The 24521-nt window shown below is 41.2% G+C and overlaps 1 protein-coding gene across 1 annotated transcript in view; it reads right to left on the bottom strand.

Annotated features, from left to right (window-relative positions):
• Positions 1 to 24521, bottom strand: part of RPS6KA5 (ribosomal protein S6 kinase A5) — a 589637-nt gene that overhangs the window by 16269 nt on the left and 548847 nt on the right. The window contains exon 16 of the mRNA XM_053697559.1: positions 20154 to 20317. Within this exon, the coding sequence (XP_053553534.1) occupies positions 20154 to 20317 (164 nt within the window). The remainder of the gene's footprint in view (positions 1 to 20153; positions 20318 to 24521) is intronic.

The raw sequence follows: 24521 nt of genomic DNA, 5'->3' as shown, positions 1-24521 counted from the left end.
AATGTTTTAAAATATTTTGCAACTTTATTATTTTCCCGTAAGTTTTTTAAAGACAACCTATCCAGGACAGGGCACAGCGTCATATTAAAATCTCCCCCTAAAATTAAATTAGCTGCTGAGGAAAGGAATACCTTACTCCTAATAGTGTCCCAGAAAACAGGAGAAAATAAATTCGGGCCATATAAATTGCATAACACAAAGTCGCAATCCTTAATCTGTATATGTAAAATCAAGAATCTTTACACTTCAGTTTTGCTGCTTCTATATCATTAAGATGTGTTTCTTGCAGCATTACCACATCAGGGTTAAATTTAGCCAGGTATTTAATAATTAATTTGCGTTTCTTGGGAGATGTTACCCCCCAACATTCCAGGAAAGTATATTAATCTTGGAGGACATCTAATTACATATCATACTTAGTATTTATCCGGCCCAGCGATGGAGGGAGGAAGAGAGGAGGAGAGGGAAAAAAGTAAGAGAGAGAGAAAAAAAAAAAAAAAAAAAAAAAAGAGAAAAAAAGGGAGATTTAAAAACAGAAAAATAGCAATTAAATATGCTTCTACTCCTAGGAACAAATACCCAGCCTGACCACCAACGCAACCATAAATATATGATGCTAAATTTCAGGTCCACTCTTTTTTTTTCCCTTTAAAGAAAACAGTAAATAATATTTCAAACAAGCAAAAATCCAAAATAAAATCAGCAATAAAAAATAACAATTCGGTCCAATACATTTCGGGTTTGTAAAGAGTAATTTCCGTTTTAACCTACAGAGCACTGATAAACTCCTGAGCCTCTTGGGGATTATTAAGGACATGTCTAATGCCATTCTCATCCACTATGATTTTAGCGGAATATGTAATCCCCGCTTTTATGCCTTTACTGGTGATCCTAGCACAATAGGGGACCATTTGTTTCCTTTTAACAGATGTCTCTAATGAGAAATCTTGAAAGAATAATAATTTGTTTTTCTCAAAGATATATTCCCCTGACTTTCTGTATAATTTTAAAAATTCTAGCTTATCCTGATATCTAAGTAGCTTAAAGATACACATTCTACTTCTATTAGCAGTGGTTACATTTGCTTTCGAATATCCAACCCTATGCGCTCTTTCTACTGCAAGGGGCAATTGTTGGGGAGGGAAACCTAACGCTTTGGGGAGTAGTAAAGAAGTAAGCTTCAACAGGTCCTCATACTCGGGGGATTCGGGGAGTCCAATAATTCTGATATTATTCCGCCTGGAGCGATCCTCTAGGTCCTCCAGGCGGGATTATAAGCTAGATATTCTAACTCCCTGGTCATGTACTACTATATCTTGGACGTTAGCCCGATCCTCCAAGTCTGAGATCCTGTCTTCCGCCTCCCTCATTCTTGAGACGAACTGCTTAACCTTGCTTGACAATGATGAAATATCTGTGGAAATCCTGCTGAGCTCATTCTTGATGGTATCAAATTGGGGAGTAAAAATGTCTGTTAATTGTGATACTAAGTTACCTACATCTAGGTGGTATGTACCCCCATCCAGTACGGGGTCTAGTGAGGTGTCTACACTCCTAACCTTCCTGTCCTTACTTTTGGGTGGCATTATGGGGGAACTTTGTTTCGTGTGAGTAATACATCTTTCCATGTACCCAGTGATTTAAGAAATTCGTGCAAAAACAAACAGCAAAATACAAATATACATCAAATGTGATATCAATACCAAAAAAACATTACAACCCCTAAATAAATAGGAGAAAAATAGGAAGCAGAGAAGCTTCAATAGTGAGAGTGATATTTCTTTTTTTTTTTTTTCTTTCTTTTTTCTTTCTTTTTTTCCTTTCTTTCTCCCCCCCCCCCCTCCCCCTTGGAGGGGGATACACAGAGAGTGTAGAAACTAGTGAATTTTAGGGCCTTTACAGTGATATTAGTTATAGAATGTGCAGCAAAAAAACAAAAAAAAAACAAGGGAGGTATATCACCCAATTCTGATACCTAACCGATATATCATCTTAGCACCACAATCTTAAATAATATTTCTCAAGAAAGAAAAAAAACAGGACAACAAAAACAAAAAAAAATACACTGTCAGCAGACACAGAATTGCTCCTCCCAAAAATGTAAGCAGTCACATATATGCTACTTGTGCCTTCTATTCCTTACTCCTTTTCCCCACTAAATTAAAGGGTTTAGTAAAACTGAGGCTGTGGGTATTTTACATAAAATGGAAAATTCAAGAACAAGGGGTCATGAGCTCAAGCTAAAGGGTAGTAGATTCAGGAGTAATTTGAGGAAGCACTTCTTTACAGAAAGAGTGATTGATTTATGGAATAAACTTCCTCAAGAGGTAGTAGCAACAAACACTGTGGGGGACTTTAAAAATGCATGGGACAAGCATAGGGCTATCCTACGAACTAGATAAGTTTATACTGTTAGGTAAGGTGGGGCAGACTTGCTGGGCCTATGGCTCTTATCTGCCATCAATATCTATGTTTCTATACACTTCATGAAAATTCAAATACTGACTACGCAGGGAATCAGGGAGCTCAGAGCCAAAAAAAAAAAAAAAATTCCATCAACTGCTGAAGCGGTTATGTAGATAAATAAAAACAAAAAGTTCCATCAACTGATGAAGTTATGTAGATAAGTAGAACAGCCAATTATACAGTTCATCAATTTTTCCCCAAAAAGCAAAGGAATGTCCCAGACAAGATTCTAGAGAGGGAGATGAATCTTCTTATCAGATTCTGGGCTGTATCAGCTTTAATAAAGGAAAATCAGGGCCCAACAGACTTAGACATCACTGTAGAAATGAGTGAATAATTAATCTTGCCAAACACTCAGAATCATTATTTCCCCCAAACTGTGGTAGATGGAACATAACAATGCAGAAGTTAACATAGAGTACTTTCCGCTCTCGCTCATCTCAGATCAGTTTTCCATGTAAAGTCAGTGAGCTGCGCCCTCTGCTTATAACTTATTCCAAACACTTGTATTCCAATATATCAAATAGGGTATACGAATAAAACAGATAAGTCTTACCCAGAGAGATCCCAAACTTGAAAAGCCTGCCTTGGACACCGCAGTAAAGAAGAGCGTCTCATCAGGCCTCCGACTGATCAGATGTTATATTCAACCGCGAGGAGGGAGCGTTGTCCACTGATCACTCCGCGGGCGCCCCACTCCCTCCTACCAGCGGTCCCTCCACTCAGAGAACCTGGGAGATTCACCAGGGTTAACTTGCCTGCTCCTCTCCTCCCTGTGCGTGTCTTTGGTGGCTTGTGCGGTATCCACAGCTGGGCTGAACCGTCAATCAAAAGGACTTCCACGGCATAGGCGTAGACACCGCCTGTAATCCTGCAAACACTCCCAGACTATCTGGGTAAAGCAGGCAGCAAATGCTGGGGGAGAATATCCAGGCTCCTGTAGTCCAGAGCACTGCGAGCTGAACAGCGTGCCTAACAGCTCCGCTCACACAAACAAACAGCTTACCCTTAGGTCTTTTATCCTGAGGCAAAAAAACTCCCTTCCCCCCCAGTGACAGTTGAAATGATTGAATCCAACTGAGAACCAAATAATTTATTACCTTGGAAAGAAAGAGATAGCAATCTGGACTTAGAAGTCATATCAACATTCCAAGATTTGAGCCACAAAGCTCTTCTAGCTAAAATAGCTAAAGACATAGATTTAACGTCAATTTTGATAATATCTAAAATGGCATCACAAATGAAATTATTAGTATGTTGAATCAACTTAACAATGCTAGACAAATCATGATCCGATACTTGTTGCGCTAAAGTTTCCAACCAAAAAGTTGAAGCAGCTGCAACATCAGCCAATGAAATTGCAGGCCTAAGAAGATGACCTGAATATAAATAAGCTTTCTTTAGATAAGATTCAAGTTTCCTATCTAAAGGATCTTTAAAAGAAGTACTATCTTCCGTAGGAATAGTAGTACGTTTAGCAAGAGTAGAGATAGCCCCATCAACTTTGGGGATCTTTTCCCAAAACTCAAATCTAACTGCTGGCAAAGGATACAATCTTTTAAACCTTGAAAAAGGAATAAAAGAAGTACCAGGCCTATTCCATTCCTTAGAAATCATATCAGAAATAGCGTCAGGAGCTGGAAAAACCTCTGGAATAACCACAGGAGGTTTATAAACAGAATTTAAACATTTACTAGTTTTAATATCAAGAGGACTATTTTCCTCCATATCTAATGTAATCAACACTTCTTTTAACAAAGAACGAATATACTCCATTTTAAATAAAGAGGATTTGTCAGTGTCAATATCTGAGGCAGGATCTTCTGAATCAGATAGATACTCATCAGAGAAGGATAATTCAGTATGTTGCTGGTCATATGAAATTTCATCAACCTTATGAGAAGTTTTAAAAGACCTTTTACGTTTATTAGAAGGCGGAATGGCCGACAAAGCCTTCTGAATAGAATCAGAAATAAATTAATTTAAATTTACAGATATATTTTGTGCATTAGATGTTGAGGGAACAGTAACAGGTAATGAACTACTACTGATGGATACATTCTCTGCATATAAAAGTTTATCATGACAACTATTACAAACCACAGCTGGAGGTATAACCTCCACAAGTTTACAACAAATGCACTTAGCTTTGGTAGAACTGTTATCAGGCCGCAGGGTTCCAACAGTGATTTCTGAGACAGGATCAGATTGAGACATCTTGCAAATGTAAGAGAAAAAAACAACATATAAAGCAAAATGATCAATTTCCTTATATGGCAGTTTCAGGAATGGGAAAAAATGCAAACAGCATAGCCCTCTGATAGAGAAAAAAGGCAAGAGGCATATAGGAATAGGGTTTTAAATAATGAAAATATTAAAATGTACGGAAATGACACATTTACATCATAGATGACGCAACCTTGAGAAAGGACCCTGCGTCAACTAAGACGATGGAAATGACGAATTTGCGTCAACAAACTTAACTTCACGCCAAAAAAATCTCGCGCCAAGAATGACGCAATAAACTTTAGCATTTTGCGCCCTCGCGAGCCTAATTCTGCCCGTGAATTTGAAAATGACAGTCAATTGAAAAAAGACTATAACCCAGGTAAGAAATACATTATCCTACAAAATGCATTTCCCAGATATGAAACTGACAAAAGGAAATATACTGAAACCTGAATCATGGCAAATATAAGTACAATACATATATTTAGAACTTTATATAAATACACAAAGTGCCAAACTATAGCTGAGAGGGTCTTAAGTAATGAAAATATACTTAACAGAAGACACCCATCCACATATAGCAGATAGCCAAACCTGTACTAAAACAGTTATCAGTAGAGGTAATAGAATATGAGAGTATATCGTCGATCTGAAAAGGGAGGTAGGAGATGAATCTCTACGACCGATAACAGAGAACCTATGAAATAGATCCCTGTGAGCAAAACCATTGCATTCAATAGGTGATACTCCCTTCACATCCCTCAGACATTCATTGTACTCTGAGAGGAAACAGGCTTCAAAATGCTGAGAAGCACATATCAACGTAGAAATCTTAAGACAAACTTACTTCACCACCTCCATAGGAGGCAAAGTTTGTAAAACTGAATTGTGGGTATGGAGAGGGGTGTATTTATAGGCATTTCGAGGTTTGGGAAACTTTGCCCATCCTGGTAAGATTGTATATCCCATACGTCACTAGCTCATGGACTCTTGCCAATTACATGAAAGAAACCTAGATCTTATCACAAAAATATATTAAATTTCTATATATTTGCTCAAATACCTGGGTAATACTTAATTGCCTGGTATTTTTGGGACTGGAATGCACTGTTTAATCAGGATCAGACTGATATACTACAGGAAAGTTCTTCTCTGTGAAAGGCATATATTGAGCAAAAAGAGGCTGCTCCTGGGGTGGTAACTAGCCATAGAACAAGCTTGCCTGCTATTGTTCGTTCCCAGGTTGAGCACTTGTCTCTATTTATAGAACTGCCTGCTCCCCTGGATACCTGCATAAAAATAATCCTAAAGCACTGACCCTTCCTCTTCCTAAGGATGTCCGGCCAAATAGGTGGATTAGGAAAAGGTAAGGGAGCCCGGTGAGTATTACCCAAGAATATGAGCCAATATATAGATATTGCTTATATTTTGGTGATAAGTTTCTTGGTTTCCCCTGGTAATACTGAGAAAATTGTACAACCGTAATATTAAATTACAATTGGTGGAAAAATGCAAATCATAATACAGTTTATTTAAGATCATACAGAAGATAAACTTAAAACAAAAAGGTACAATGTGATTTTTCAGACTGCAGCCTGACACATCTTAGGTGTATCATCCACCTCCAATACCCAAGAAGCTGCAACTGCCTTCTTAGAATGTGCCCTGAGCCCATCCGGAACTTGTTTGCATTTCGGCTCATGAGCTCTGAAGATGGCTTGAACAATTCAGTCAAAAATGGCAGATTTTGCCGGAGCTTCCCTTGTTGTGGACTGGAATGATGAACAGCCTGTCTTATGTATAGACAGTATGTATAAATAGACCATGCTTGCTAGTCAAAGACATATGCCTGAGGAAACAGTGAGTTACAGCTGAGAAACGCGTAGCATGTGTCTCTAGGGGCAATTGTATCTCCCTGTTTTTAAGATTTGTTTTTTATCTTGTTTTATATAAATCACCATTGTTATACTACAAGCATGTCTCTGTTTGAGAGGAGTGAGTCTGCTTGACCACATAACTGTTGAAGCCGTAAGCTGGGACACAGAGATCCCAGTGTGTATCACTCAGCACATTTGTGCTGCCACAATTATGAGTACAACGATTTCCTTCTATTCATCTGTTTAGTACACCACAGTGTTATACTAGGAGGTGCCCTCTGTTTCTTGTGTCTCCACACAGATCGTTTGTTTTCCAACTCAGAAATACAGCTAGCTGATTATTTAAGGTAATAAACTTCACTTTCGTGTCTCTAATAAGGCATCCAGGACTAAAGGAAGATCCCAAGATGGTACAATTGTTCTATTGATAGCACGGACACGAGTGAAGGCTTGGAAAATTGTATTATTAAAGGCACCTGAGCCGTTTTATTTCTGAAATGGTAAAAACTTTTATTATTTCTATTATCAAATTTGAATATGTTCTTTTGGTATCCTTTGTTGAAAAAACATACATAGGTAAGGCTAGGAGCAGCAATGCACTACTGGTGGCTGCTATGCTTCTTGTCAATGCTCACAAGATGTGTTCATCTAGCTCCCAGTAGTGCATTTCTGCACACTTAAAATATACTAAGAGAATTTTGCACACCAAAAAAGACATCAAAGTAAAGCGCACACAACTTAAAACAATGTCTGATGTCTCTATAATGACAGCAAATAAACTGTAGTGAAACAGAAGATGTAAAGGCAATTCATGTCTAAAGGATAAAAGCAATCCCAATAGTGCTATATATAGTTAGACATGCAGAAGGCGGACTTTTGCAGCACTAAGTTCGGACGCTTGTGATAAGTCCTGTATTGAAAGTTATGAGCCGTGACTTACATTCTGCATCGAAGTACATTCTCTGGCAATCTATATCTCACGCCAGTGCTGCAATGTAGCCTGGGCAGTTTGCAGTGACGGTTGAGAGATAAAGAGGACAACTGCTGATGAGGTCCTCAGACAGAACTGAAAATAAAAATCAAAGGATTCTCCCCCTCCTGTCCACAATATGCCTGGATTAAACTAGGAGGAGGCAGTGCTTAAAGAGACACTAAACCCAAATGTTTGCTTTCATGATTCAGATAGAGCATGCAATTTTAAGCAACTTTCTAATTTACTCCTATTATAAATTTAATTTTCGTTCTCTTGCTATCTTTATTTAAAAAGCAGGAATGTGATGCATAGGAGCCGGCCCATTTTTGGTTGAGAATCTGGGTTATGTTTGCTTGTTGGTGGGTAAATGTAAGTCTCCAATAAGCAAGCGCTATCCATGGTGCTGAACCTAAAATGGTCTGGCTGCTAAGATTTACATTCCTGCTTTTAAAATAAAGATAGCAAGAGAATGAAGAAAAATTGGTAATAGGAGTAAATTAGAAAGCTGCTTAATATTTCATGCTCTATCTGAATCATGAAAGAATTTTTTTGGTTCAGTGTCCCTTTATGGGTTACCTTTAAGCAGGTAACAATGGGAATGACAAGTCGTGCACATACACTTTGGGACAGGGGTTCTCACTGCTATACCAAGGAGATCCAAGATAACAATTTTCTCCTAAATGTCTGCAATGAGTGGTACAAGTACCTTTGTGAAAGACTTTGGTGCATCGATAATTTCAGCTGGCTGTAATGAATTCTGTCACACCAGAAAATGGTTGCCAAATTAAGCAAAAGAAAGAGGAAGCTACCAATCATGAACACCTTAACCAATGCATGTACCAGTTTTCCCTCCTGTAGCCAATCTCTAAAACAGTAGCACAAATAAAACTAAATTGACTCCAACTTCCATACATATAGAACAAGCAATATTAGTAGCACCAAAAAAACAAATAAGAATGCTAACACAAAAAACAAACAGGAAGGGAATTAATGCATCAAGAAAATTAAATTTATGCTTACCTGATAAATGTCTTTCTTTCTAGATATGGAGAGTCCACAATGTCATTCAATTACTAGTGGGAATATCACTCCTGGCCAGCAGGAGGAGACAAAGAGCACCACAGCAAAGCTGTTAAGTGTCACTCCCCTACCCATAATCCCCAGTCATTCAACCAAAGGGAAATGGAAAAAGTAATAACACAAAGGTGTGAGGTTTAGTCAAAAATAACCGTCTTAATAACTGTATTAATTAAGGGTGGGGTTGTGGACTCTCCATATCCGCAAAGAAAGACATTTATCAGGTAAGCATAAATTTAGTTTTCTTTCAGAAGATATGGAGAGTCCACGACGTCATTCGATTACTAGTGGGAACCAATACCCAAGCTAGAGAAAACAGAATGACTAGGGAGGGAGAACAAGACAGGCAGACCTAAACAGAAGGCACCACCGCTTGAAGAACCTTTCTCCCGAAAGAGGCCTCAACCGAGGCAAAAGTATCAAATTTGGAAAATTTGGAAAAAGTATGTAGAGAGAACCAAGTTGCAGCCTTGCAAATCTGTTCCACAGAAGCTTCATTTTTGAAAGCCCACGATTATGACGCAACCATATAGTGGAATGAGCCGTAATTCTCTCAGGAGGCTGCTGTCCAGCAGTCTCGTAAGCAAAACGAATCATACTTCTCAACCAAAAGGAAAGAGAAGTAGCAGTAGCTTTCTGACCCTTACGCTTTCCTGAGAAACAAACAAACAGGGAAGAAGACTGGCGAAAATCCAGTCGCCTGTAGGTATAATTTAAGAGCACACACAACATCCAAGTTGTGCAACAGACCTTCCTTATGAGAAGGATTAGGACAGAAAGAAGGAACAACAATTTCCTGATTAATATTTCTAACCAAAACTACCTTAGGAACCCCAATTTAGTACAAAGAACCACCTTATCCGCATGAAAAATAAGGTAAGGGGAATCATAGTGCAAAGCAAGAGTTCAGAAACTCTCCTAGCAAAGAGATAGCAATAAGAAACGAAACCTTCCAAGATAACAACCGAATAACTATGCAATGCATAGGCTCAAACTGAGCTTGCTGCAAAACTTTAAGAACAAGGTTAAGACTCCAAGGAGGAGTAACAGGTTTAAACACAGGCCTGATTCTGACCAGGGCCTGACAAAAAGATTGAACATCTGGCACAAAACGCCAGACGCTTGTGTAACAAAATAGATAATGCAGAAATCTGACCTTTCAGAGAACTGACTGACAACCCTTTCTCCAGACCTTCATGGAGAAAAGACAAAATTCTTGGAATCCTGACCCTACTCCAAGTGTAGCCCTTCAATTCACACCAATAAAAAGGTATTAATGCCATACCTTATGGTACATTTTACGAGTTAAAGGCTTGCGAGCCTGCAGCATGGTCTCAATGGCCGACTCAGAAAACCCACACTTAGCCAGGACTAGGCGTTCAATCTCCAAACAGTCAGCTTCAGAGAAACGAGATTTGGATGGAAGAATGGACCCTGAATGAGAAGGTCCTTCCTCAGAGGTAACCTCCAAGGTGAAAGAAATTACATCTTCACTAAGTCTGCATAAAAGTTCCGACAAGGCCACGCAGGAATTTATTACAATTACCGATGCTCTCTCCTGTTTGATAGAGCAATGACTTGTAGAAGGAGCGCAAAGAGAATCTATCAGAGCTGCCTGCGAAACTCTTGTCCTTGAACCGTACCTTGGAAGCTTGGCGTTCTGCCGAGACACCATCAGATCCAACTCCGGCACCTCCGTTTGAGGATTGATCTGGGAATATCCCAGTTGTCTACCCCTGGAATGTGGATGGGAGATAGACAATTGTGAGCTTCCGCCCACTGAATAATCCGAGCCACCTCCTTCATGGCTAAGGAACTCCGAGGTCCTTCCTGGTGGTTGATATAAGCCACTGCGGTAAAGTTGTCTGATTGGAACCTGATAAATCCGACTAAGGACAACTAAGGCAAAGCCATCAGAGCATTCGCTCTCAACTCCAAAATGTTTATGAGAAGAACAGACTCCTCTTTAACGAGCCCCAAACGGCTCCCTAGCCAAGCAGGCTGGCGTCCGTAGTCATAATCACACAGGAAGGTCTCCAGAAGCATGTGCCCAGAGACAGATGCTCCTGAGAAAGCCACCACGGGAGAGAGACTCTTGTCAACTCATCTAGATCTATCCTCAGACAGATCTGAATGGTCTCCGTTCCATTGCCTGAGCATGCATAACTGCAGAGCTCTCAAATGGAATCGAGGAAAGGGAATGATGTCCATGGAAGCAACCATCAGACCAATTACCTCCATACATTAAGTTACTGATGGTCGAACAGTAGACTGAAGAGAGAAGCAAGAGGAAAGAATTTTGGATTTTCTGACCCCGTCAGAAAAATCTTCATAAATAGGGAATCTATTATGGTCCCTAAGAAAACCACCCTTCTAGCTGGAACAAGGGAACTCTTCTCCAGATTCACTTTCCATCCGAGGGAACGTAGAAAAGACAACTATATCTCTGTATGAGCTTTAGCTTGTTGAAAAGATGGTGCCTGAACCAATATGCCGTCCAGGTAGGGTGCCACTGCAATTCCCCGAGACCTGATTACTGCCAAAAGAGCCCCCAGAACCTTTGAATAAATTATGGGAGCTGTAGCAACGGAAAAGCCACAAACTGAAAGTGTTTGTCTAAAAAGGCAAATCTCAGGAACATGTGATGATCCCTGTGAATGGGAACATGAAAATACGCATCCTTCAGGTCTATGGTCATCATGAACGGACCCTCTTGGACCAAAGAAAGAATGGAATGAATGGTTTCCTTTTTTGAAGGATGGTACCCTGAGAAACTAGTTGAGGCACTTTAAGTCTAAAATGGATAAAAAAGTTCCGTTTTTTTTGGGAACCACAAACAGATTTGAATTAAATCCTAGACCCTGTTCCCTTACAGGAACTGGAACAATCACTCCCAGGGAGGAAAAGTCATGAACGCAGTTCAATAATGACTTTCTTTTTACCTGGTCTGCAGACAACCTTGAGAGGTGGAATCTGCCCCTGGAGGAAAAGCTTTGAACTTTATTTTATAACCCTGAGATACTATGTCCACAGCCCAAGGGTCTGGGACATCTCGAATCCACACTTGATAAAAAAGGGAAAGTCTGCCCCCCCCACTTGATCCGATCCCGGACTGGGGGCCGACCCTTCATGCTGACAGACTCAGCTGAGGGTTTCTTAGATTGCTTTCCCTTCGTCCAAGACTGATTGGGTTTCCAAGAAGTTTTGGACTGTTCCTGCTTAGAGGTGGAAGAGGAAGACTTTTGACCCTTGAAGTTATGAAAGGAACAAAAATTACTTTGATGTCCTTTAAGTTTGTTCTTCTTGTCTTGCGGTAGAAAATACCCTTTTCCACCTGTAAAATCAGAAATTATTTCTGCCAAACCAGGTCCAAACAAAGTTTTACCCTTGTAAGGAAGCGCCAGAAGCTTGGACTTGGAGGTAACATCAGCAGACCAAGATTTTAACCACAAAGCCCTGCGGGCTAAGATAGCGAAGCCAGACATCTTGGCCCCAGTCTAATAACTTGCATGTTAGCATCAGAAATAAAGGTATTGGCTAGCTTAAGAGCCTTAATCCTATCTTGGATTTCCTCCAATGGAGACTCTTCTAAAATAGATTCAGACAAGGCATCTCACTAATAAGATGCTGCACTTGCTACTGTGGTAATACAAACTGCAGGTTGCCATTGAAGACCCTGAGGAATATACATTTTTTTCAAATAATCCTTTAGCTTCTTGTCCATGGGATCCTTGAAAGAGCAGCTATCCTCTATAGGGATTGTAGTTCTCTTACTCCTTCTACTTTAGGCACCGTGCGCCATGAATCCTTAATGGAGTCAACAACAGGAAACATGTTTTTAAAGACTGAAGACAGGGAGAAAGGCTTCTCCCATTGCTGTGAAATAATCTCCGTCACAGTCTGGAACAGGAAACACTTCCACAGAGGAAGGAACATCATAGTATTTATTAAGCTTACAAGATTTTTTTAGGGTTAACCACAACAGGAGAGTCGGAGTAGTCTAGAGCAGCCAATACCTCCTTCACCCTCAGAAGCTACAGACAAAACCTCATCATCAGACTTATGAGGGAGGGCAACCTGCGTAGCAGTAAAAGGAACAGAAACCTTACTATCTGAATGTTTAATTCTCCCCTTGCGTTTTCCTAGCGTAGGAAAAGCAGATAATGCTCCAGATACCGCAGAAGATACCTGTGCAGCAAAATCTGCAGGCAAATAAACTCCTCCAGGAGGCTGAGAGGAACCGCAGGGCACTGCATGTGACACCAATGAGGCTTGGGATGTTTGAGAAGACGGCTGTGGAAAACCTGAACAGCATTATACTGGGAGACAATAGGCTCAGAGGGCAACAATTTATCCTCACAGCACAAAAGGCAGCTTCTACGTGACTCCATACCGCTCTGAACGGAAGTGTAAAAGATCACGTGACCGACAGAAACAGGGAACTGCGCAAAATTAAAAGCGCGTGCTCCCTGCTAAAAAAAGAAAGCTGGATAAATCTTAAAGGAACCGCCACACAATTTGAAAAACATAATTTATGCTTACCTGATAAATTTATTTCTCTTGTAGTGTATCCAGTCCACGGATCATATATATATAGCTCCTCCCCTCACTGCCATATCCAGTCATTCGACCGAAACAAGCCGAAAAAGGAGAAACCATAGGGTGCAGTGGTGACTGTAGTTTAATTAAAATTTTGACCTGCCTTAAAAGGACAGGGCGGGCCGTGGACTGGATACACTACAAGATAAATAAATTTATCAGGTAAGAATAAATTATGTTTTCTCTTGTTAAGTGTATCCAGTCCACGGATCATCCATTACTTGTGGGATACCAATACCAAATCTAAAGTACACGGATGATGGGAGGGACAAGGCAGGAACTTAAACGGAAGGAACCACTGCCTGTAGAACCTTTCTCCCAAAAACAGCCTCCGAATAAGCAAAAGTATCAAATTTGTAAAATTTGGAAAAGGTGTGAAGCGAAGACCAAGTCGCAGCCTTGCAAATCTGTTCAACAGAGGCCTCATTTTTAAAGGCCCAGGTGGAAGCCACAGCTCTAGTAGAATGAGCTGTAATCCTTTCAGGGGGCTGCTGTCCAGCAGTCTCATAGGCTAAGCGTATTATGCTCCGAAGCCAAAAGGAGAGAGAGGTTGCCGAAGCTTTTAGACCTCTCCTCTGTCCAGAGTAAACGACAAACAGGGCAGATGTTTGACGAAAATCTTTAGTAGCCTGTAAGTAAAACTTCAAGGCACTGACTACGTCCAGATTATGCAAAAGACGTTCCTTCTTTGAAGAAGGATTTGGACACAATAATGGAACAACAATCTCTTGATTGATATTCCTGTTAGAAACCACCTTAGGTAAAAATTGAGGTTTGGTACGCAGAACTACCTTGTCTGAATGAAAAATCAGATAAGGAGAATCACATTGTAAGGCAGATAACTCAGAGACTCTTCGAGCCGAGGAAATAGCCATCAAAAACAGAACTTTCCAAGATAAAAGTTTAATATCAATGGAATGAAGGGGTTCAAACGGAACTCCTTGAAGAACCTTAAGAACCAAGTTTAAGCTCCACGGGGGAGCAACAGTTTTAAACACAGGCTTAATCCTAACCAAAGCCTGACAAAAAGCCTGGACGTCTGGAACCTCTGCCAGACGCTTGTGCAAAAGAATAGACAGAGCAGAGATCTGCCCCTTTAAAGAACTAGCTGATAAGCCTTTGTCCAAACCCTCTTGGAGAAAGGACAATATCCTAGGAATACTAAAATTACTCCATGAGTAACTCTTGGATTCACACCAATAAAGATATTTACGCCATATCTTATGGTAGATTTTCCTGGTGACAGGCTTTCGTGCCTGTATTAAGGTATCAATGACTGACTCGGAGAAACCACGCCTTGATAGAATCAAGCGTTCAATCTCCATGCAGTCAGTCTCAGAGAAATTAGATTTGGATGATTGAAAGGACCTTGTATTAGAAGGTCCTGCCTCAGAGGCAGAGTCCATGGTGGAAGAGATGACATGTCCACTAGGTCTGCATACCAGGTCCTGCGTGGCCACGCAGGCGCTATCAGAATCACTGATGCTCTCTCCTGTTTGATTTTGGCAATCAGTCGAGGGAGCAGAGGAAACGGTGGAAACACATAAGCCAGGTTGAAGAACCAAGGAGCTGCTAGAGCATCTATCAGCGTCGCTTCCGGGTCCCTGGACCTGGATCCGTAACAAGGAAGCTTGCCGTTCTGTCGAGACGCCATGAGATCCAGTTCTGGTTTGCCCCAACGATGGACCAGTTGAGCAAACACCTCCGGATGGAGTTCCCACTCCCCCGGATGAAAAGTCTGACGACTTAGAAAATCCGCCTCCCAGTTCTCTACGTCTGGGATGTGGATCGCTGACAGGTGGCAAGAGTGAGACTCTGCCCAGCGAATTATCTTTGAGACTTCTAACATCGCTAGGGAACTCCTGGTTCCCCCTTGACGGTTGATGTAAGCCACAGTCGTGATGTTGTCCGACTGAAATCTGATGAACCTCAGGGTTGCTAACTGAGGCCAAGCTACAAGAGCATTGAATATTGCTCTTAACTCCAGAATATTTATTGGGAGGAGTTTCTCCTCCTGAGTCCACAATCCCTGAGCCTTCAGGGAGTTCCAGACTCCCAGGCTGGCATCTGTTGTTACAATCGTCCAATCTGGCCTGCGAAAGGACATACCCTTGGACAGATGGACCCGAGATAGCCACCAGAGAAGAGAATCTCTGGTCTCTTGATCCAGATTTAGTAGAGGGGACAAATCTGAGTAATCCCCATTCCACTGACTTAGCATGCATAATTGCAGCGGTCTGAGATGCAGGCGCGCAAATGACACTATGTCCATTGCCGCTACCATTAAGCCGATTACTTCCATGCACTGAGCCACTGACGGGCGTGGAATGGAATGAAGGACACGGCAAGCATTGAGAAGTTTTGATAACCTGGACTACGTCAGGTAAATTTTCATCTCTACAGAATCTATAAGAGTCCCTAGGAAGGAGACTCTTGTGAGTGGGGATAGAGAACTCTTTTCCACATTCACTTTCCACCCCTGCGACCTCAGAAATGCCAGATCTATCTCTGTATGAGACTTGGCAATTTGAAAGCTTGACGCCTGTATCAGGATGTCGTCTAGATACGGAGCCACCGCTATGCCTCGCGGTCTTAGAACCGCCAGAAGTGAGCCCAGAACCTTTGTAAAAATTCTCGGGGCTGTGGCCAACCCGAAGGCAAGAGCTACAAATTGGTAATGCCTGTCTAGAAAGGCAAACCTTAGGAACTGATGATGATCTTTGTGAATCGGTATGTGAAGGTAGGCATCCTTTAAGTCCACTGTGGTCATGTACTGACCCTCTTGGATCATGGGTAGGATGGTCCGAATAGTTTCCATTTTGAATGATGGAACTCTGAGGAATTTGTTTAAGATCTTTAGATCCAAAATTGGTTTGAAGGTTCCCTCTTTCTTGGGAACCACAAACAGATTTGAATAAAACCCCTGTCCTTGTTCCGTCCGCGGAACTGGATGGATCACTCCCATTACTAGGAGGTCTTGCACACAGCTTAGGAATGCCTCTTTCTGTATCTGGTTTGCTGATAACCTTGAAAGATGAAATCTCCCTTGTGGAGGAGAAGCTTTGAAGTCCAGAAGATATCCCTGAGATATGATCTCCAACGCCCAGGGATCCTGAACATCTCTTGCCCACGCCTGGGCGAAGAGAGAAAGTCTGCCCCCCACTAGATCCATTTCCGGACAGGGGGCCGTTCCTTCATGCTGTCTTGGGGGCAGCAGCAGGCTTTCTGGCCTGCTTGCCCTTGTTCCAGGACTGGTTAGGTTTCCAGGCCTGTCTGGAATGAGCAACAGTTCCCTCTTGTTTTGAAGCGGAGGAAGTTGATGCTGCTCCTGCCTTGAAATTTCGAAAGGCACGAAAATTAGACTGTTTGGCCTTTGATTTGGCCCTGTCCTGAGGAAGGGTATGACCCTTACCTCCAATAATGTCAGCAATAATTTCCTTCAAGCCAGGCCCGAATAAGGTCTGCCCCTTGAAAGGAATGTTGAGTAATTTAGACTTTGAAGTCACGTCAGCTGACCAGGATTTAAGCCATAGCGCCCTACGCGCCTGGATGGCGAATCCGGAATTCTTAGCAGTTTAGTCAAATGAACAATGGCATCAGAAAAAAAAAAACAGTTAGCTAGCTTAAGCGTTCAAAGCTTGTCAATAATTTCAGTCAATGGAGCTGTATGGATGGCCTCTTCCAGGGCCTCAAACCAGAATGCCGCTGCAGCAGTGACAGGCGCAATGCATGCAAGGGGCTGTAAAATAAAACCTTGTTGAATAAACATTTTCTTAAGGTAACCCTCCAATTTTTTATCCATTGGATCTGAAAAAGCACAACTGTCCTCAACCGGGATAGTGGTACGCTTTGCTAAAGTAGAAACTGCTCCCTCCACCTTAGGGACCGTCTGCCATAAGTCCCATGTAGTGGCGTCTATTGGAAACATTTTTCTAAATATAGGAGGTGGGGAAAAGGGCACACCCGGTCTATCCCACTCCTTGCTAATAATTTCTGTAAGCCTTTTAGGTATAGGAAAAACATCAGTACACACCGGCACCGCATAGTATTTATCCAGCCTACACAATTTCTCTGGTACTGCAACTGTGTTACACTCATTCAGAGCAGCTAATAACTCCCCAAGCAATACACGGAGGTTCTCAAGCTTAAATTTAAAATTAGAAATCTCTGAATCAGGTTTCCCCGAGTCAGAGATGTCACCCACAGACTGAAGCTCTCCGTCCTCATGTTCTGCATATTGTGACGCAGTATCAGACATGGCTCTTACAGCATTTGCGCGCTCTGTATCTCTTCTAACCCCAGAGCTATCGCGCTTGCCTCTTAATTCAGGCAATCTGGATAATACCTCTGACAGGGTATTATTCATAATTGCAGCCATGTCCTGCAAGGTAATCGCTATGGGCGTCCCTGATGTAATTGGCGCCATACTAGCGTGCGTCCCCTGAGCGGGAGGCGAAGGGTCTGAGACGTGGGGAGAGTTAGTCGGCATAACTTCCCCTCTCGACAGAACCCTCTGGTGATAATTCTTTTATGGATAAAGACTGATCTTTTCTGTTTAAGGTGAAATCAATACATTTAATACACATTCTCCTATGGGGCTCCACCATGGCTTTCAAACATAATGAACAAGTAGTTTCCTCTGTGTCAGACATGTTTAAACAGACTAGCAATGAGACTAGCAAGCTTGGAAAACACTTTAAAACAAGTTTACAAGCAATATAAAAACGTTACTGTGCCTTTAAGAAATTTTTTTTGGTCAAAATTTGAAATAACAGTGAAAAAAGGCAGTTACACTAACGAAATTTTTACAGTGTATGTAACAAGTTAGCAGAGCATTGAACCCACTTGCAAATGGATGATTAACCCCTTAATACCAAAAACGGAATAATAAATGACAAAAACGTTTTTCAAACAGTCTACTGTGGCTTTTTACCTCCCTCAAATACGACTTTGAAGCCTTTTGAGCCCTTCAGAGATGTCCTGGATCATGCAGGAAGAAGCTGGATGTCTGTGTCTATAATTTTTGCTGCGCAAAAAAGCGCTAAAATAGGCCCCTCCCACTCATATTACAACAGTGGAAAGCCTCAGGGAACTGTTTCTAGGCAAAATTCAAGCCAGCCATGTGGAAAAAACTAGGCCCCAATAAGTTTTATTACCAAACATATATAAAAAAACGATTAAACATGCCAGCAAACGTTTTATATTACACTTTTATAAGAGTATGTATCTCTATTAATAAGCCTGATACCAGTCGCTATCACTGCATTTAAGGCTTTACTTACATTACTCCGGTATCAGCAGCATTTTCTAGCAAATTCCATCCCTAGAAAAATATTAACTGCACATACCTTATTGCAGGAAAACCTGCACGCCATTCCTCCTCTGAAGTTACCTCACTCCTCAGAATATGTGAGAACAGCAATGGATCTTAGTTACTTCTGCTAAGATCATAGAAAACGCAGGCAGATTCTTCTTCTAAATACTGTCTGAGATAAACAGTACACTCCGGTACCATTTAAAAATAACAAACTTTTGATTGAAGAAATAAACTAAGTATAAAACACCACTCTCCTCTTACGACCTCCATCTTTGTTGAGAGTTGCAAGAGAATGACTGGATATGGCAGTGAGGGGAGGAGCTATATAGCAGCTCTGCTGTGGGTGATCCTCTTGCAACTTCCTGTTGGGAAGGAGAATATCCCACAAGTAATGGATGATCCGTGGACTGGATACACTTAACAAGAGAAATTTAAAAATTGTCCAACATGCCCCAAATAAAACTTATACACATAACAAATAAGAGACATATAGGAAAAAAAAATCACCAATAACAGAAGATTTAACCCATTAGTCCCCTCACATACAAAAGTGCCTGCCCACTGCCACGATAATCCTAAACAAAGCATAATAAATTAGTCCAAAGTTAACTCCTTAATTGCAAGTCTCCTTTACCTAGAAGGCAAAAAAGCACTTACCAGCAGTCTAGCTGTCCGGCAGGAAGACAGCTCACAAGACAGGAAAGGACACAAACGCCTTACAGAGGCCTGTAGAAAAAAGAAAGGACAGAGTAACCAAACCCTGGCTTTCTATAACAAGAGCAGCAATATGTTAGGAAGTTGTGAGGTAGTGCTTACTTTGTTTCCTAACTGCTTAAAAGCCACCACAACTCTACTGAAGAGATTGACATGGACTCAGCTAGACCCAGATCCTTGCTTGCAGGGGAAAGTACCCAAAAAAGGAATTAATTTCTTCAGACACCAAACTTCACCTCCTCCACTGACAGAGGCAAAGAGAATGACTAGGGATTATGGGTAGGGGAGTGACACTTAACAGCCTTGCTGTGGTGCTCTTTGCCTCCTCCTGCTGGCCAGGAGTGATATTCCCACTAGTAACTGAATGATGTTGTGGACTCTCCATATCTTAGGAAAGAAATTATCGAAGTCTAAGCCATTATCTAGACAATTAGTTGAGGCTTGTTCGAAAGCAAAAATAACTAATCTGCACTTGCAGTATACTCCATTCTTCTGGTTGCTGAGCAATTTACAGAAAAAAGTACTGCAAACTTAGCCAAAGATTTTTCACCAGTTGATGAAATAAAAGTAATACTTAGGAAACAAATATAATATAAAGTCTGTGGACAGAGGGCATTTTTAAAATGCTGTGATCCTCCTAAAGTACATTTCACCATGTTGCTGCATATGGTATGTTATAATGGACATGGTGCCAAGAAAGAATTAGATTTTTTTACAGAAATAATCAATTCCGTTCGAACGACAAGTCAGGCCTTAAAGTTTATAACCAGTACCCGAAGGTGGATGTGAACTGTGGCCTGCTTGCATCACTTTCAGGTGCATCAACATTTGGGTATTGTCCCTTTGACTTTGACAATTAAATGATTTGAGAACAACATGTATGAAAGGGAGTTAGTCTTACATGAAATGTAGCTTTCACATGGGTATGTACTGAGGCACCAGCAGAGCCTAAGACGTCTGGGGTCATGAGTGGATTAGAGGAAAGCTGGCTGCCATCTTGAAGCCATTCGTTGTACCTCAGTGTGGACATCTTTATTCTTTTATTAGGATCCACTGTAAGGAGCCCTTAAAAAGAAAAATAAAGATCTAATAAAATCACATGCAATGTAACAGACTGAACTGCATACCTCAAGACTAGACAGCATCTCAGAACATCAGTGTTTACAATTTACTCTAAATGTATTTACCTTTGGGCAAAATCTGATATTGGTTTAGGATTGTAATATATAATTGAATATATAATGTAATAGTCAATATCAACCATTTTTAAATACAACGAATGCACAAATATTGTTTACTCTATTACATCAGGTGGATTGATTGAATTTAAGTTGTAGGGTTATAAGATAGAATAGGGTTATAAGATAGAAAATCGGCAGAGAAGGCTATTGCTATCTATGCTTGCAGGTAGGAAGTTGCCTTTGAGCACATAGGTATACCTGTTGTGAATATAGAAAATATCCACTCCCCCTACACCTTAAGCGTTTACATAAATGATTGTAGCAGATGTATTAAAATTATATTTTTTTACTTGTAAGTCTTCAGAGCCTTTCTGTGTTTTCAATATTTACATTTTTTTTATCATGCTTTTAAAATTTATTTCCAATAAAATGAAAAGCTTTTACTGACTCTAAACACTTTAACCAGCTATTCATTTCTTTGGCTGTAATTGTGATTAGACACTTGACGGAGAATTATTTTCCTAATTGTTTGTAATAGGGAAATACAGACGCGGTTGAAAGTATTGGTACTATTGCATTTTAAGAGAGAAACACAATAAAAGTCCAACTGGAGTCTGCCAAAATGCATGTTGACAAGCCACAGTCCTTCTGGGAAAATGTCCTTTGGACAGATAAAGCAAAAACTTAAATTATGCTTACCTGATAATTTTCTTTTCTTCAGATGAAAAGAGTCCACAGCTGCATTAATTACTTTTGGGAAACTAGAAACTGGCCACCAGGATGAGGCAGACACACTCCAGCAAAAGGCTTAAATACTCCTCCCACTTCCCTCATCCCCCAGTCATTCTGCCGAGGAACAAGAAACAGTAGAAGAAACATCAGGGTGAAAAGGTGCCAGAAGATCAAAAATAACAGACGCCCCACAGAAGAAATACAGGTGGGGAGCTGTGGGCTCTTTCCACCTGAAGAAAAGAAAATTATCAGATAAGCATAATGTAAGTTTTTCTTCATAAATGGAAAGAGTGAAACTCACAGTTGGGAAAAGGCACCCATCAAACCTGAGAGAACTGGAGCAGTTTGCTCAAGAAGAGTTGACCAAAATCCCAGTTGAAAAGTGTAGAAACCTTATTCAGAGCTACAGAAAGTGCTTGATTGCAGTTATTGTCTCCAAAGGCTCTCTCTGTTCCATTCTCGTTTGTTTTACTGTTTAAAGTAATATGTAAAGTCATAAATCAAAAGTAAAGTTTCTGTTTTATTTCATTTGAAATAAAGAACAGTGGATATCAAATAGGTTTTGATCATTTTTACTTAATTCATTTTTAATAAATTTCCTAAAAAGAAGTGGAAGGGTACTAATACGTTCAGCAACGTCTGTATGTCATGCAAAGAGAATGGATGTCTTGTATACCTTCTTTCCACATAACTTGTTTAATCATGTGGGAACCCTATCGTCTTAACAGGTCACTTTATAACAAACAGTTATTTATTAACTGGAAAGGAGTGCGCTCCTACTATGCTAGAGATGCCTACAATAAGGACGATAACTGAAATATACACTCTTTCTGACAAAGGAGTGTAATAAGCTGTATTGTTTGTACTTCTTGGTGTTTTTGAATATTGCTTCTGGTTTTTATTTTATATTAACAGGAAAAGGCGATTTTCATATTGGGATTTAAATTGTGTCTTATTTGTATGATGTTGCCCACAATAGAGCTTTTTCTCTTGGTGTAAATTCTGATGCAGTGGGAGCTTCCCCTACGATACCATCCCAACTTGTTATAACAGCACTTGGCGTTGTCTAACTTTGCTTCGCTACCTGCCGTCTTCTCTCGAGTCCATGACGGAGGCGCTGCCACTATTCGTCACACTTGAAGGGCTGTGTTCCTGTTCCACGGCGTAGATTCCGGTAAGATTGTTTAATTTTATTACATTGTCTGTAATGTGATTTATTATGACAGTATAGTATGGGCCTCGCTGAGGCACCTTCAGTACAGATCTTGGTATCAAGGGATATATCCTCCTTAGGGTGGTTTGGTGAACGGGAAAGGGGTCTCTTATGTTTCTTATGTGATTCAACCTGCATTGGGTATGTGTGTACGGGCTCTGAGGCTGAGACAAGTAGCGTTACTCTATGCGGTACATAGTGGCTTTTTTTCTGGGCTTGTGCATGCAGCCCTAGGACTAAAAACCTTCGGGTTATGGGTTTATGCCTGTTTGTGTAGTCTTGCATATCCTTTTATGTGGGCCTAGTTTTACCGCCTTTCGGTGGCGCGCATTTTGGATTTGCGGGGCATCTGCTGACCGTGCGTGTTAACGCTTGGGCGGGGTTCTTCCCCTTCCGCATTCCTGACCGAGTGGCGACGGAGGAAAAGAATTTGCTCCGCTGAGGTCTGGTCATAGGAGGTGGTGAGTGCCCCAGCCATTGTGTGTAAGGTGCCAGTCGTTTGTTTTTTGTTTGTTTTATTTTTTTTTTCCCAATATTGGCGTTTATATTAGTCCTAGCTATGGAGGATTCTAATGCCGGGACTATTGTCTTATCAGAGCATAAGTTGTCCTCGGACGAGGACTGTTTGGCCCCGTTGTCGCAAGTCTACCAACTCTTGTCTCTTGTGCCTGCATAGTTTGCCGAGTCCCTCTGGCTCGGGGGACCTTGGATCTGCTGAGCCATCGGCCTCCGGGGGCTCTGTTCTTCAGGAGGCGCCATCCCAATCGCACACTCCTTTTGTTTTTTCGCAGGTCACCCTGACTTTGATGTCTCCTCCGCGCAGGGTGGATTGTTTCCCCCGGAGATGGTGGGACATTTTTGTTTTAATATTTTATTGGCGCCGATTCGTCTGCAAGATCCCGAGGTTTCCTTGCAGTTTTGTGCCTGCCTATCCCGGCACTATAATATTCCCCCCCGGGGTCATTGTTCCCCCATGCTGTGCGTTTCGTTATAGGATTGTGCGGCTGCGTGTCCTACTACGAAGTCTTTTTGATTTGTTGGGGGATCCTCTCCTTTTTCGTCCAGGGACTTCTCAGGTCTCGCACGGTTCTTCGGAATAGATGGAGTTAATTTTATCTCCAGTCGATCTATTGTGAACTTTCCCAGCCTCTTTTTCTGAGGGTTCCGGTCTATGTTTGGCAGGTCCTGTGGAGACATAGTTCCTTCTGGGCGGATGCCTTTGTTTATTTTATCTGAGTCGGATTTATTTACTTTATATTTTTCTTTTCCTACGGGAATTCTGGAATTGCTTGGATAAAAAAAAAAAATAATAGGGCCAGGGGGCGGAGCTAACCACTGAGCAGCGCGGACGTGAACAAGAGCTCCGTAAAAAACCTACTAACTAAAGGGGTTTTAAGGCACTAATTGACCTAAAACCGGACCCTGAACTGCCTACAACCTCCTAGGGACTCGCAGAGCTAGCAGGAGAGAGAACTCAACATTTTAACTGCCGGCTCAAAACGACTACACACAGTTGCGATCGCGGCCTACTTAAAAACGAAATTTATGCTTACCTGATAAATTTATTTCTCTTGTGGTGTTTCCAGTCCACGGGTTCATTCATTACTTGTGGGATATTCTCATTCCCAACAGGAAGCTGCAAGAAGACACCCACAGCAGAGCTGTCTATATAGCTCCTCCCCTAACTGCCACCCCCAGTCATTCGACCGAAGACAAGCAAGAAAAAAAGCAGAAACTATAGGGTGCAGTGGTGACTGTAGTTTAAAAAAAAAACCAAAAAAAAAAACCCACCTGCCTTAAAATGACAGGGCGGGCCGTGGACTGGATACACCACAAGAGAAATAAATTTATCAGGTAAGCATAAATTTTGTTTTCTCTTGTAAAGGTGTATCCAGTCCCCTGGTTCATCATTACTTGTGGGATACCAATACCAAAGCTTTAGGACACGGATGAACATAGGAGGGAAAAGGCAGGAACTTAAACGGAAGGCACCATTGCCTGTAAGACCTTTCTCCGAAAAATAGCCTCCGAAGAAGCAAAAGTATCAAATTTATAGAATTTAGAAGAGGTATGAAGCGAAGACCAAGTCGCCGCCTTACAAATCTGTTCAACAAAGGCATCATGTTTAAAAGCCCATGTGAAG

The sequence above is a fragment of the Bombina bombina genome, chromosome 1, assembly GCF_027579735.1.
Source record: "Bombina bombina isolate aBomBom1 chromosome 1, aBomBom1.pri, whole genome shotgun sequence".
Taxonomy (NCBI): Eukaryota; Metazoa; Chordata; class Amphibia; order Anura; family Bombinatoridae; genus Bombina; species Bombina bombina.
The sequence above is the reverse complement of the archived record's forward strand: the minus strand, read 5'-3'. Positions and strand labels throughout refer to the sequence as shown.